At 51.3% G+C, this 14,118-nt stretch overlaps 1 protein-coding gene across 3 annotated transcripts; it reads right to left on the reverse strand.

Moving 5' to 3' along the window:
• Positions 1-840: 840 nt before the first annotated feature.
• Positions 841-14,100, reverse strand: Tkfc (triokinase and FMN cyclase). 3 transcript variants are annotated; one of them, XM_050136461.1, is made up of 18 exons: positions 14,082-14,100; positions 12,778-12,881; positions 9,235-9,424; positions 8,023-8,133; positions 7,750-7,931; positions 6,024-6,102; positions 5,625-5,714; positions 5,044-5,078; positions 4,884-4,968; positions 4,701-4,790; positions 3,980-4,096; positions 3,487-3,606; positions 3,174-3,311; positions 2,291-2,397; positions 2,085-2,188; positions 1,930-1,963; positions 1,732-1,821; positions 841-1,378 (listed from the first exon to the last, which is right to left on the reverse strand). In XM_050136461.1, exons 2-18 carry the CDS (start codon positions 12,778-12,780, stop codon positions 1,217-1,219), a joined length of 1,737 nt encoding a protein of 578 aa, XP_049992418.1. In that variant the 5' UTR covers positions 12,781-12,881; positions 14,082-14,100; the 3' UTR covers positions 841-1,216. The 3 variants fall into 3 exon arrangements, with proteins under 3 accessions (XP_049992418.1, XP_049992419.1, XP_049992417.1); XM_050136462.1 differs by lacking the exon at positions 14,082-14,100 and adding an exon at positions 13,465-13,483; XM_050136460.1 differs by lacking the exon at positions 14,082-14,100 and having other exon boundaries at positions 12,778-12,983.
• Positions 14,101-14,118: the final 18 nt, after the last annotated feature.

A 14,118-nucleotide genomic window follows, 5' to 3' on the forward strand; every position in this document is an offset into this window, starting at 1 on the left:
CGAGTCTTCACATCCTTGTGGGATGGCTACCATTGCATGTGCAGGCCAGAAGACAACGTTATCTCCTGCCGCCTAATGGGATCTGGTGACCAAATTCAAGTTGTTTCGCCTTCAGGCTTCTACCCACTGAGCCATCTTGCTGGCCTGAGGTGGGTATCATTGAATTTTACAGATCTCAACTGGCCAGACATGGGCATGAGTTCCCATAGCTGACATAAAACAGAGCCTGACTTTCCATAGATATGACCTGCCAGTGCCTGGAATCACCTCCACACTGAGGATGTCATGCCTGTGGTGAACTGCGTGTGCTGTCTCAGGCGGCAATCTTTCACCTGGTCGGGGTGTAGGCAATGACTGCTCTAGAGCAGTGGGTTGTGATCCTTTTGAAAAACCACTAACTCCAAAAATATTTAATTATGATAACAACAGCAAAATTAGAAAATAATTTACGGTTGGGGTCACTACAACATGAGGAACTGTATTAAAGGGTCACAGCATTAAGAAGGTTGAAAACCATTGCTCTAGAGAGACTGTGGGGCTGGTATGACTGTAGCTTCTGAACTATTCCAGAGCCTCAAACACAGTGAGTCCATTTTCTTCTGGGGAACCCAATGCCCATGTAATTTCTGAAGAATCAGTTGTAGATCTGGTACAGAGACAAGCCTTTGTGCCATCTGATGTGCATTGGTATGGTGTGTGCTAGGACAGGAAAGGGGAGTCCCTGTGGAACCAGCCCAGATGAGCAGAAATTGTCTGGAGCACAGCCAATGAACAGCTTGCCAAGAGATGGGTCATGGCCATGGTAACCAGGGCTAAAGTCCCAAAGATGATGGCAGCAGCTTGTGGCTTCAATGGGTTTTATTAGTTTTCTTTCACACACTGACTGGGTGTTAGAGGCCTTCCAGAGGATGAGGCCTGGAGTATTGAAACCAAATAGGTACACCCAGTTGGAGGCCGTGTTGTACTCAGGAAAAGCCTTATCACTGACATTCAGAGCTGGATGGGGTGGAGAGAACATGACCTGAGGGACGCCTTTTCCTGAAGAGGAAGAGCAGTGTTGGCAGGGCACATGATCCACCCAGCCAGACACTTACTGTTCACAGAACAGTTCTGGAGGGGTGGCAGAGGATGGGTGCTAGGGTGAGTGAGGGATAAGGTGACCATCTGAAGGCAAGAGGAAGTAAACAGGGAGAGGAGCTGAGGAGGGAAAAGGCAGTTATGCTCCCTGCGTCTGCAAGACTTCCAGGATGGCGCGGAAGATGGCGGCAGCTGCCACTGCTCCAGGGTCTGGCTGATCTAGTCGTGCAGAGCTGATGTAACTAGCTCTTCCAGCGCCAGCTTCCATGTTCTTGGTGGCCTCGGCTGCTGCTTCAGCACTCTGAGGAAGGTGGGAGTAGGCTTAAGTACATGGACAGTAGGCCTTTCCTTTCCCACTGGGCCCTGAAAATCTGATCCTGGACCCTTTGTCCTGTTCTGTCAGAAATCTCTGTACCATCGCTCAGTGGAAAGGTCACCTTTCATCTACTTCTAGCGAGGAATGGGGCCACTATTTGCAGAGCCTGAGCCCAGGTACTAGGCTAGGCTCAGTGTATCTCCCTAGCCATATAACACTTTCTGAGATAGGTGTTCGCCCTTATTTTATACAGGTGGAAATCAAGGTGGAAAAGACCCTTTACTTGCTTTAGATTGGAGCTTGGCAGCTCCTTGGTTGTCCATTTGAGCCTCACTCACCTTGACTGCTTTAGTCAGGACTGGGAGAAGACTGGCTCCTGGGTTCTTCCAGGCTTGCAGCTCCTGTCCTGCTGCCCACAGAGAATCCAGCTGGACAAGGTCAGAGAGAGGGAGGTTGAGAAGAAGCCCTGCTACCGAGGATAGCTTTAGGGCTTGTAGGCTTAAAGGGGCAAGAGGAGCCACACCCTGAGTACACACCATTGTCCTATCTCCAGGTGCAGCCTTTCCATACCTGAAAGAATGAACAAAGAGGTTACTTTGGTGTGAGGACAGGGTCTGGCTGGGAGCAGGGAGCAGCTGTCAACTACCTCCCCAACACACCCCTGGGGTTAAGAAACAGGGCTCTGGCTCACTTCTGCATGGCCTCCAGGCCGGCATCCATGGCAGCAGACCACGCTGGGAGATCAGTCTTGGCTTTGAGAGCCTGGGCAGCTGCAGTCAGGAACAGGCCATAGAGCTGAGGAGGACCAGAATGCTGAGTACATGGAGCTGGCCAGCACTCAGCCAAACCTGCATCCCTCTCCATCCGTCTGCCTTTCCAGAGCCTGCTTCTACTCACCGCGCCAGATGAGCCTCCCATCTTCTCCAGCAGCAGGACAGACAGCTTGGAGAGCACCTGGGCAGGGCTAGCTAGAGCTGGGCCCTCCTTTAGCCAGCCCTGGATGGCTGCGGGCAGAAAGACAGGTGGCCCTTCAGAGGTGCTGTCACTTCCTTTTCTCTCCCTGCTCTCTGCTAGTGTTTTCCTGATTGGCCTTCTTTACTGAGAGATGTGCTTTCTGCCTTTCCTTTTTCTCTTCTCTTTCCCATTATTCTTGGTTGACCTGGAAATCCTCATGAGCCACCATTGCGTGACTTTGGATTTTTGTAACCATGGAGACAGAAATAGCGTTTGGCTTCCTTAAAATGTGCTGAATGCACCTACCTACCTACCTACCTACCTACCTACCTACCTACCTACCTACCTTCTGTATCTGTCTATCTATGTTATCTATCTATCTATCTATCTATCTATCTATCTATCTATCTATCTATCGTTTTTTTGAGATAGGGTTTTCTGTGTAGCCCTGGCTGTCCTGGAACTCACTCTGTACACCAGAATGGCCTCGAACTCAGGTCTGCCTGCCCCTGCCTTCAGAGTGCTGGAATTAAAGGCACACATCACCACTGCCAAGCTGAATGCATCTTTCTTAAATGGCTGAACAAGGGCTTTTGGTGATGTGGGCATCTGAGAGTGCTGAGGGCAGCAGAATGGATCACTTTCCCATTTGTAGTGTGGGAAACTCCTTTCTTTTGGGAAAACAAGCTTCAGGGTGCCAAATGCCCCTTGGTAAAGGAAGGTAGCAGCTCCATGAAAGCCCCTTCATGTTCTAGAAACTGACTCGTGGAATGTCCAGTAAGAGATAGTATGCCATATTAGCCCCTGGGCACCCATCGAGCCCAACCTTTGGCAGCACGGCTATGGGTACTGCCACAATCCCCGTCGCCAGCAGCCCTGTCCAGGGCATTCAGCTGCTCCTCCAGTCCGATCAGGGTGCTGCACACCCGCTCCAGCACAAGCGTCATCTGCTTTGCTGCTCCACCTAGAAAGGGAGGGCAGTATGCAGAGGCCTCGCTGGACCTTCTCACAGCCAAACCTGACCAGTGTGGGTGGTGTGGGTGCCCAGGTCCCTGTATACCCCACCATATACCCTTTGGTGTTCAAGCCAAAGTCCTGACCACAAGGACTCTTGGCTCTCCATCAGCAGGGCCCAGTACCTCCTGCTGCAGTGGCCTCAGGGGCCTCTGGAGGCTCTATGGGAGCTTCTCGGATCCGCTTCCTCCCAGTCACAGACACCTTGGCCATGTGAGGCCAGGCTGTTGCAGTAGTTTCAGCATCTAGAGGCAGCCACATAACTTGTTCAGACAAGATCAGGTAGGGGTTGGACTCCCCACCTGGCCCTGAAGACTGGTTCCCTCAGCTGTCTGTAAGAAGGTAGCCTAAATCAGTGAGACTATACCGAGTATCTGTTGCATACTGAGTGTAGGGGGGTGGGCATTCCCTGGGGAGAGGGTAAGGCAGATGTGAGGAAGACACCAATACCAAATTTACGGAGTCGAGTGAGAGCTGAAGGCAAAAAGCCAGAAAGAGCATCTTTACAGGTCTAGAACCAGACTGTCAGCATCGGCCCTAATGCGGTCTCTATGCTAGAGCCTGAGGATGGATGATGGTTCAATCTAGCAATGTCTGTAGGCTCCAGGTCTCTCTTACCTATCAGCTTCAGCAGGGGGTCATCCACAAGCAGCAGGGTAAGGGAAACGCCGGACATCTCTAGTGCTGACATGAAGGTACCCACCAGGGCACGGGCGACCTTCACCCCACGGCCCTCTGCAATGCCAAGCACAGAAGCCTGTAAGCGGGAAAGGGGACTACCACAGAGCATCTTAAAAAGGAACCAAACAGCAAAACAAGGGCCTTGCAGGTCGAGGCCTGTGTTGAGCAGGGAAATGACCTCATTTCCTCAAAGCATCCCTCAGTGACAGCCCATTACCACATTCCTTGGAGACAGCCCTCCCGAGGGACTGATAAATAACAGTTCTCATTTACTGAGTTCTTAGCAGGCACCAGACATCCTACATATACTTAGTCTCATTTAATCCTCATAACCCTCCTATACGGCAGGTGTTGCTATTATTACTCCCACACTCAGGACCTCAGCAGTTGGCAAAAGTAACAATTTAACTCAAACTCGTGATTGCTCAGCTGATATTCTGGGCCATGATAGGACACTGCCTCAGTTGCTTATCTTACACCTAGGTTCAAACCAGGTTCAAAGAGTTAAGGGAGCCAGGTATGGACACAGAAGCAGGAGGATATCTGTGAGTTCAAGGCCAGCCAGGGCTACCTAGTGAGACACTGTTTCAAAAATCAAAACAAAACAAAATTAAAAAAAAAAAAAAAGGCAACAGGTCCTCTTGTAGTGTGGGCTCACCCAGCAAGCGTACGGCAGCATCAGCTATGATGCCCAGTTCCAGGAAAGACAAGCCACCCAGATTGTTGACTATCAGCACCACTGAAGAGCCTGTGGACAAATGATGACACCTCAGTAAGACTTTTGGTGGCCTGTGCAGAGAGGGCAGGAGGGGCTCAAGGCTGGGGACTGAAGGCTACTCACCTGACTGTACAGGCACATGGGATACATTGGAGGTGTTTGTCATGTGGTCAAGCATGAGAGTGACAATCTTTTCGGCAGGTGCCATCTGTCAGAAGAAGCAGGAGTGAGTGCTTCTGGGAGACCTCAGGACTGGGCTGGGCTGAACAAGGAATCTATTTACCTTTACCCGCTGAACACCAGCTTCCCCATGGATCCCTGTGGAGAGATGTGGCTGTTACTGGCTGGCTAGATGCTTTCATCAATGACACGCAAAGTGTTCAATACAAGGCTGGGTATAACGAGTGTGGACAGTGGGTAGAAAAGGAAAGAATAATGAAAAACAGGACAACACATGGTGTGGCTGCAGAGCCAGCTGGGAAGTCAGAGGCCATAGGACACTAATGCCTATTGTGTTAGAAACCCACAGGCAGAAGTTGAACATATCAGTGACAGACAAGGTGTCCTTTGGACCAATAGGGCTATACACTGGGGCTTGAGGAGGAGTACATGGGATGATGTGGGGGAAGTGAGGTAGGAGGAACATGGTGCTCTATGTGTTCAGAGCCTGGGCACAGAACGCAAAGTGGAGAGAAGTCAGGCAGGTTGTCTAGGCTGTGCCTTAAGTGCCCACCGATGAATCCGGAGACCTGGGAGACACTAAGTAAGCAGGGAGGATCAGGCAGACAACTCCAGGACCTTGAAGGTGGGCAAAACTCAAGGCAAAGAAAAGGAATGGTTGGGGCACAGTCGCCATAGGCTTACCCAGGCCTAGTTCCACTTCATCAGCTGCGAGCTCAAAGGTGGGTTTGGAGCCAGGGACACTACAGGAGGACAAGCTCACCCCCAAGGTACCTAGGGAAAATGAAGCATGAAAGAGATGGCGGTTCTGATGTTGGCAGCAGGTGTCAGGATGGCAGCTGCAATGCCATGGAAGCCCAGCCCATAGGCATCCTCTTCTCTGAGCAGGCTGCCCAACTCTTCATCTTAGGGATGAAGAGAGTCCAAACTCTGGTACCTATGGCTTCCAGGTTCCAGGGCCTCCACAGGGGATCTTCCCCCAGCCTCCAGGGAAACACAGGAAGGCTTCTGGTATAGCTGGTAGGAGCCTGCTCTGAATCCCCAGGTCTGCCACATCCTCCCATCCTTGGGGCTGGTACTCACCCATGGCCTTGGCGACCAGGCTCACCCGCTTTGCAATCTCCTCCAGCCCCACACCTTCCTCAGCTAGAGCACCTGCCACCTGTAGCAGCCCAGAGAGAAAGAGAACGAGGATGGTGGGTGGTGAGTCACTGGATCACTGGGAGCAGAAGAGAGGCTGGGAAGAACTTTCTTGTTGGGAGGGAGAATCTCAGGATTTCTACACTAAATGTGGTCCAGCACATTTAGGGTAGAAGGACGTTCTCTCCTTATTTACAGCATAGTTGCTGGGAGTCTTCAAGAGTTTCTGTTTGGGGAAGAGGGTGTGGATCCACGGTAGGTTTGCCTGGCATGCATAAAGCACATTCCCAGCAAAACACATACACATATTGTCATTCTCTCTCTCCCTCCCTCCTTCCCCCCACTCCAGTCTAGTGGAGCCAGAATGAGAAATGATCCTAGATAAGGCAGGTGATTTGTTCAGGTCAGTGTCACACAGCTGTTGCTGATCAGTTTCCTGATTCCTAGATCTCCTTCGTCCAGAGTGCACACCTTAGCTCCATTTGGTTGTTATTCACCAACAATCTACTGAGCTGGGGAAAAGAGGAAGACTGACTCACAGGCTTGCTTTCAAGGATCTCGGAGTCTGAAGAAGAGAAGCAGGGACACACATTTAAAGTTAGCTCAAGATGGCACATGGATCAGGAGCTGAGAGAACGCTGAGAAAGGCTTCTCAGTAGCTCAGGGTGCTGAGATCAGGAAGAGGACCACATGGAACATGTCAGGACTGAGCCTGGCCACAGAAGACTGACCAAATAAAAGATTTTGCAGGGACAGATATGGCGTACATAAAGCCACAGAGGTGAGCTCCAGCCCAACAGATACAGGGAGGGCCCTGTGTTTATGGAACATACGGGGAAAGAAGGGGTGCTGGGCAGTGAAGTCAGGACTGATGAGGTGGGACAGGAGTGTGGTGATGAATGGCTAGGGAGGTAGCTCGGTGGTTAAAAGTACTTGCTGCTCTTGCAGAGAATCTAGGTTCAGTTCCCAGCACCCACATAGCAGCTCACAACTGTCTGTAACTCCAGTTCTAAGAGATCCAATACCCTCTTCTGGCCTCCCCGGAACTGGAGTTATAGTTGTGGCCTACCATGTGATGGCAACGAATCCCAGGTCCTCTGCAAGAGCAGCCAATGCTCCTAACTGCTGAACCACCTCTCCAGCCTCAAACAAATAAAAGGAGTGTAGTGGGCACCCCCAACCAAGGGGTTTGAGGTGACTATGGGAATCCAAGATGCTCTCAGTGAGATGAAAATTGGGCACAATACACATTTTTGTTGTTGTTTTGACACATGGTCTCACTATGTTGTCTAAGCTAGCCTCAAGTTTAAAATCCTCCAGTCTTAGCCTTCTGAGCACTGATCAATATGCATTTTAAAAAGACACCCTGGGGATAGTGTGGGCAATAGACTGGCAAGGCAGGAGTGCAGTACACAGATACAGGAGCCCAGTGGGAAGGTAAAAGCCGTGATGCAAAGTGAAGGACAGGATATGAGGAGAATCCATGCTGCACCGGGAGACATGTGAGGAAGGGGCAGCTGATTAGGAGTGGGGAGAGGAAGGAAAGGGAACTGGTCTATGAGAATGCCTCATTCTATCCAGACTTAATGGCTGAGACAATGGTGGGGACTTGGTAGGTCAGGGTAAAGAAATGACTGGTGCCTCGGGGTGCCAGGGTTTGGAGGCTAACCTTGTGGATAAGCACGGTGCCACACAGGCCACGCCGGCCGGCCTTCTTCAGAACAGTGAAGGCACTGTCATCCCCAATCACCACCATCTCCACAGAGATGCCCTCGGCCCTGGCCTGCTCCATGGCAAATCCAAAGTTGAGTCGATCCCCAGTGTAGTTCTTCACGATGAGGAGGGTGCCCGCTGCAGGAGCAGTAACGTGGTACCGTTAGCCTTGCCCTCACCCACCCCACAGTGCCCATGCACAGCATTTTCTCCAATATGCAAACCTGACCTGTGCCTGCCTGGGCCACAGCTCTAATGGCTGCCAGGATGCTGCCCACAGCTGGAGAAGCAAACACGGATCCTGCGATGACCCCAGTCAGCATTCCCTTCCCGATAAAACCTGGAGATGGAGAGAGGTAAGGCTGCTGGGTAGCATCTACACCTGTTATCCCTGGGGCTTCCCGCATTCTGAGCTCCCACTGTGTGCTTGTGCTATGGCTAACCCTTCCACAGGAGTCATCTTGGAGGGTTCCCCTGACTTCCAACCTTAAAGAACTCTGTCCCCTCCCACCATTTTCTGGTCTTCCTCCTGTTCTTTTTACATAAAGCTTTTGAAAAAAGATTTCCTGAGTATTTTGCAAGTGTGTATGTGTGTGTATGTACCACATGTGAGCCTAGTGCCCATGGAGGTCATAAGAGGGCAGAGGGTCCCCTGAAACTGGTTACAGATGGTTGTGAGCTGCTATGTGGATGCTGGGAACTGAACCCGGGTCTTCTGCAAGAGTAACAAGTGCTTTTAAGCACTGAGTCATCGCTCCTGCCCCTCATTGTACATTCTATTGTATGTTAAATTCCTTAAGGCTCTCCGAACTGCTCTTACTCAAATCTGTCTTCCTGGAGTGGGGCATTAAAGTTTCACAGGGGCAGGGTCTTGCTGACTTCCAGGTGTGCTCTGCATAGGGCCGGCTGTACGGCAGGCTCGCTAATACGTGCTGGATGAATAGACGGAATACTGAGACGGACAGGAAAGGTGCAGATGACACAAGGTCTGAGCCCTGGGGAAGGCTCCTAACGAGGCTCATATCCCTGGCACCAAACAGGAAGTCAACTAGGATGGTTCAAGGGTAGGACAAGACATGGTAGAGATGCTGATGGATCCTGCTTTGGGCCGGCAGAGTCAGGGAAGTTTCATGGAGGTGCTGGGTCAGCAGGATTGGAAAAAAAGGCAAGGAAGACTTTTGCAATCACCAACTTTTTAGGCTGGGAGCGCCTCACAGATTATCTGGCTCAACCCTGCATTTCTAGAGCTGTAACAATTTAGATGCAAAGACAGGCTGTGACTGACCTTGGGGCAGCAAGGAGTGGGAGGATGGAAACTGGGCACATTCCTAACTCTGGCCTCAGCATTGTCTGTCTGGTACCTCATACTAGCACAGAGGATCTCCCAGGATCCCTACTCTGCTCTGGCCTGTAACCCTCACAATCAACACAAGATACTCACCGGCATGGGCAGGCTCATGGCCTGAACCTCCACCTGAAAGAAGTGCCACCCGGCCTTTGAGGCTGTCCAGGTCAGAACGCAGGGCCACACGGTGCCCTTGCAGGAGCTGCACGTTAGGATTACAGGCCACTAACCCAGCAAGGGCATCATCAGCACACAATTCCACCGAGTTCACCAGCTTTTTGGAGGTCTGTGGAGGAGAGCAAGAGGAAGTTCAGAGTGTGGTCAGCAGGGACCCTCATCCTGCCCAACAACACTGCTGCGCCACATTTTCTCGGGAATCTCATGTTGGGGGAAAGGAATTACAGAAGTCGCTGAGGGATTCCGAGGACACAGTATACCTTGCATTGTTTTGTTACCAGGTGGATATGCCTGTGACTTCTCAACTTTCAACTTTTTATCCAGTGCCTAATTTATAAGCTTTTTGTACCATGGTTTCTGTCTATCCTGAGAAACAGTGTCAATGAAAAGCAATTGGGGGAGTTTATGTCTTCACCAGGAAAAAATAATGAAGTTGGGGCCCTGCCTGTTTCTGTCAGAGGAGGAGGTAAGCTTTAGGCTGAGACTCCTGTGATGGAGGAAGGGCATGAGCAGGCCCACAGCCATCAGAAGCTACAATTAGGCTTTACATGTTCCATCTGGATCTCTCATGCAGTGTGGCAGTGCCCAGTGCTAGGCCCTGCATATTCAGAGAGCAGAATGCTATTCCTGCCCTCCATGGGATCACGAGTATCATTTTTACATGCTATGTGAGAGCGATACAGATGTGCATGGGCAGCACAGAAGAAAGGGACCTCAATCTCCTGAAGGGACCCAGGAATTCTTTATGAAGAATAAGTAGGAAATATGTAGTAAGCATTGGGACGAGGGGTGGGGGCTACTCTGGGCAAAAGGAAGCATAAGCCAAGACATGGAGGTGTATGACAGTCCAGTGGCTCCAAGAAGCATCAGCGTGACCCAAGCAACATGGGGCTGGCAAGAAGAGGTAGGCAGAGACCTCACAAAGCACAGGAGGAATCTTGTTAAAGGAGTGATTCGGGTCAGAGCCTCAGCTCTGCTAGCCCTAACTAGACGCAGCTACAAGTCCTCAATAGGCCAATTAAAGAAACAGCAGTAAAGAGCAGAGAAAGGAGATTTAGTCAATGTGCACTTGCTGGGAAGAGGAGCAAATAAAGTCCAGTGGCTCCCCCTCTCCAAGTCTGTCCTCAGGGGACTGACTTCAAGAGAGAGCAAGAGGTATGAATACTCTAGCAGTTCTAGCTGGGTGTGGTAGCACGTGCCTGTGATCCTCGGGCTGGAGGGTTGAGAGTTCAAGGTTAGCATCAGCTAACAAAGTACAAAGTTTGAGGCCAGCCCGAGTTACAGGAGACCCATGTATCCCAGTCACATAACAACTGAAACAAAACTGGTGGTGTTGGTGCACACCTTTAACCCCAACACTCAGGAGGCAGAGGCAGGTGGATCTCGAGGTCAGCCTGGTCTACAGAGTGAGTCTCAGCACTACAAGGCCTACAGAGAGTAACCCTGTTGGAAAAACTAACAAAACAAACAAAACCCCACAAAGAACAACAAACAACCCTTAAACAAAAAGCCTAGCCATTCCTGATCAAGGTGTGGGTCTGCCCATCACTGACCCTTCACTCTCTGCTCTTGCTTTTCTGGCAAGGTGATCTGAAACATTGTCAGAACTGTGTGAGATCTCTTCCTGGCAGTTTCTCATGACTAGCACCAGGGCTTCAGTCTCTATCATTCCCCAGCATGAGATTCCTGGGAAAATTCCAATTTCTGGGAAGGAAGGTATTGTTTTAACAGTCTGCTATCTACTAGTTGGGGAAGGGGTGTGCAACTGTCTCTCTTTAGAATGTCTTTCTCCCTGACAGGATAGTTATCCTGTTAGGGCATGCTTAGGAGGGAGGTTAAAGGCTGGCCTAAGAACTCCAGAGACTGAGTCTTTACAGGGAGTGCAGCCAGAAGGGAGCGATGTGGGACTAGGGTAGTTGGGAGCTCGGACTCTACAGTCACTGGGACTTGGTATCAAAGTCCACTCCTGCCTGTCATTAGCTATGAGAACTCAGGGAGGACACATCTGTTCTGGGCTCAAGTCTTCCGCTGTGAAACAGTGGTTTACTGGAGTAGAGCTTGGACCAGTGGTAAGGAAAAAGCTCACTGAAAAGGACCTATAGTCCCTTTTGTGAAGAGGCTTTGAAAAGCTGGAGCTAGCTAAGCAAAGGCTGTGGGGTTGGGACGCAGCGCCCTGCCTTTGTCCTCGGGAGGCACAGGAAGAGTGGAACTCAAAGTGGAGCCTGAGGAGGCTGCTGGTGCCACCTACTGGTCTGCAGCTGGCCCAGGTCCCTGCAAAGTGCACTTCCTGCCTCCTTCCTGAACCTGCCACTACCCAGTTGCAAAATGCAACACTGACTTCTCCCTGCCAAGCTTTCCTCCAATTAACAAGGGCCCAGGCCTTAGCACCTGCTTAAGGGTTAGGGCAGTAGTCCGGGTCAATAGGCAGCAAGCAGAATAAGATGGGCTCCATTTCTTTGGCATTAAGAGCCAGACTATTTCGAAGTATTTAGTAACATGTGCAGTTGAATTTCCCCAATGACCACTTGGAGGAAAGATGAGCACAAAGAGGAGCCTGAAGCACAACAAACGATGGTGCTGAAAGTTACACAGCCCGCAAGGGCCTGGAGCTGCCCGCTTCATCTCAACCGCCTGCTGCTTTCCCAGACACAGGGTGCCAGAGCTCTCGTCCTAAGAAAGGCAGAGTGTTGGGAAGGAGGGCCCGCTGCGTCCTGTAAAGTTGTGTATTGTATCAACTCCAAGCCTAGTCCCCAGCACCACCGCCCTTCCAGAGAGTCCCAATCATCCCTGCACTAGAGCCATTCCTGTTTCTCGGTAACACCAGGGAAGGAAAAGTAAGAAAGGGGAGGTACGATGTGAGGCCACTAAGATTCTAGTCTGAGCCACACACACAGCAACGTGGTAGCAGGTCTTAATCAGCCACACTGCAGATGGGGCTGGGGAAGAGGAGAGGCTCAGAGAGGGCAAGCCTTCTGCATAGCAGTAACACAGGTGATGGGGGTGAGGCTGAAATCTGAACCCAAATCTGAAGATCACTTTTAAAACTGAGCCCAGGGGGCATTGTGAGCCTCCCATATAGCATTTCTCTGCTCTGGGAGCAGCCCACACATGCCTGGGCTGAGGAGCAGGCACCAGATTGTTCTTCCCGGTTCCCCCCCTGACTAGTAAGGCAACTTATGACAACACAGCAAGTAACTTGTCGTTCTGATCTAAATGCATGCCTGAGATCCTAGCTGTAGGGGTTGCAAGAGTGCCTCAGGCCAGCCTCAGACCTGGCTTGGCCCAGTGGCCTGCAGGAAGGGTAACGGGGATCAAGCCTGGAGATACAAACTGAAACTCTTGACTTCTGAACCCCAGCAGACAGCAGCATCTCAGTTGGGGAATAGGGAGATTCTGGGTGCCCAGAGAGAGGATCCCCATGGTCCTCCTTCTCCTGTAACCCCCCCATCCCCCAGGACTCACCATGGTTGGGGGCCTCTGAAACAGCTGAGTTCACACTTCTGCTGAGCTGCAGGAGGGTGGCCGATTGAGTGCTAACTGGTCTCAGGTGGAGGCAGCGGCAGCACCTGCAGCGGCGGGAAGGACTTGAGCTGTGGAAGGCCCTGGCAGTCAACTGGCACAATCATGCTTCCAGTGCCTTAGGAATTAGGGAGCTGCCTCAGACTTCAGACTTTGATCCAAGTCCAAACTCTAATACATGGGGTAGGGATGGAGAGCAGCGTGGGCCTGGCCAAGGTTCACACCCACACTTGGCCCATGTTGGGCACAGGGTTGCCACTCTGCCTGGGAGCAGCACCCACTCCCTCATCAAGGAGCAAAGTTACCCACAGATAGTGTCCTATCTTACATGGCTATCACTAACGGTGAAGATGTACAAAGATCTTCACCTTGCTGGCTGGCCACACCAGGATCAAGCCAGCCCTGTGACCTTATTTTACTTCGGGAACACCCACTGAAAGCTCTAGTGAATTGTCCAAGATTGTACTGGTAAAAGGCAGGTCTTGAGCCCACATCTAGTCTTATTACAAGGCCTAATTAATGTTCCTACTGGTCATCCAGTTCTCAGTCAGGCAGAGTCCGAGCTAGGGAAATCGGAGGTATCAATCATTCCAGTTAGACCTAGCTCCACCCATCTCTGCCTCAACTTACTAGGGAGACTTTTAGTTAAACTGATCTCCTTAGGCTTCAGCTTCACCTATAAAATAGGGAGTTTGATCCTCGCTGTTATTTTGCAGATGCTTCCGGCCTCGTCTGCTGCTCCTTGTGGGGGTGGGGACGTGGAAGTTGTCTGATAAAGCCTGGGGCCTAGATCTGCAGAGCTGACTGCACCGGCCACCTGGGTCATTAAGGCTCTTGCTATGAAATGCCGGCGTTGTGTATTGCGCTTCGCAATAGGGACAACTAATAGTGCCGGCAAGTGATCTAGGTAGAGGGCCCTTTCAGGATGGTTGTTCTAAAGTCAGTTGAGGACATTCGAGGGAACTGGAGGAGCTGGACGAGTTAAGCAAAAAGAAAGCGCGGTTCTAGTCTGGGATGTGCACAGATCTTTGTCACCTCTCTTCCCTTTCTAGTCCTCCGCAACCTCTCCGGTTCCAAACGGGAGAAAACAACCCCGAGGACTCCTGGAGCTATGGAGGAGGGAAAGAGGCAGAATTGAGGAAGGAAGGGGCGCGGACTGAAGAAAGGAGCCAGCAGGCAGGCTCTGAGTGCACGGCGGGTGTGCAAGGACCGTCCCGGACTAGCGGAGCCCGGTCTCGTCTGCGTACCCGAACCGGCGCTCTCATCCGGGTACTGCTGCTCCGG

This window comes from Alexandromys fortis, unplaced genomic scaffold, assembly GCF_014885135.2.
Source record: "Alexandromys fortis isolate MF-2015 unplaced genomic scaffold, M_Fortis_MF-2015_v1.1 scaffold_3, whole genome shotgun sequence".
NCBI lineage: Eukaryota > Metazoa > Chordata > Mammalia > Rodentia > Cricetidae > Alexandromys > Alexandromys fortis.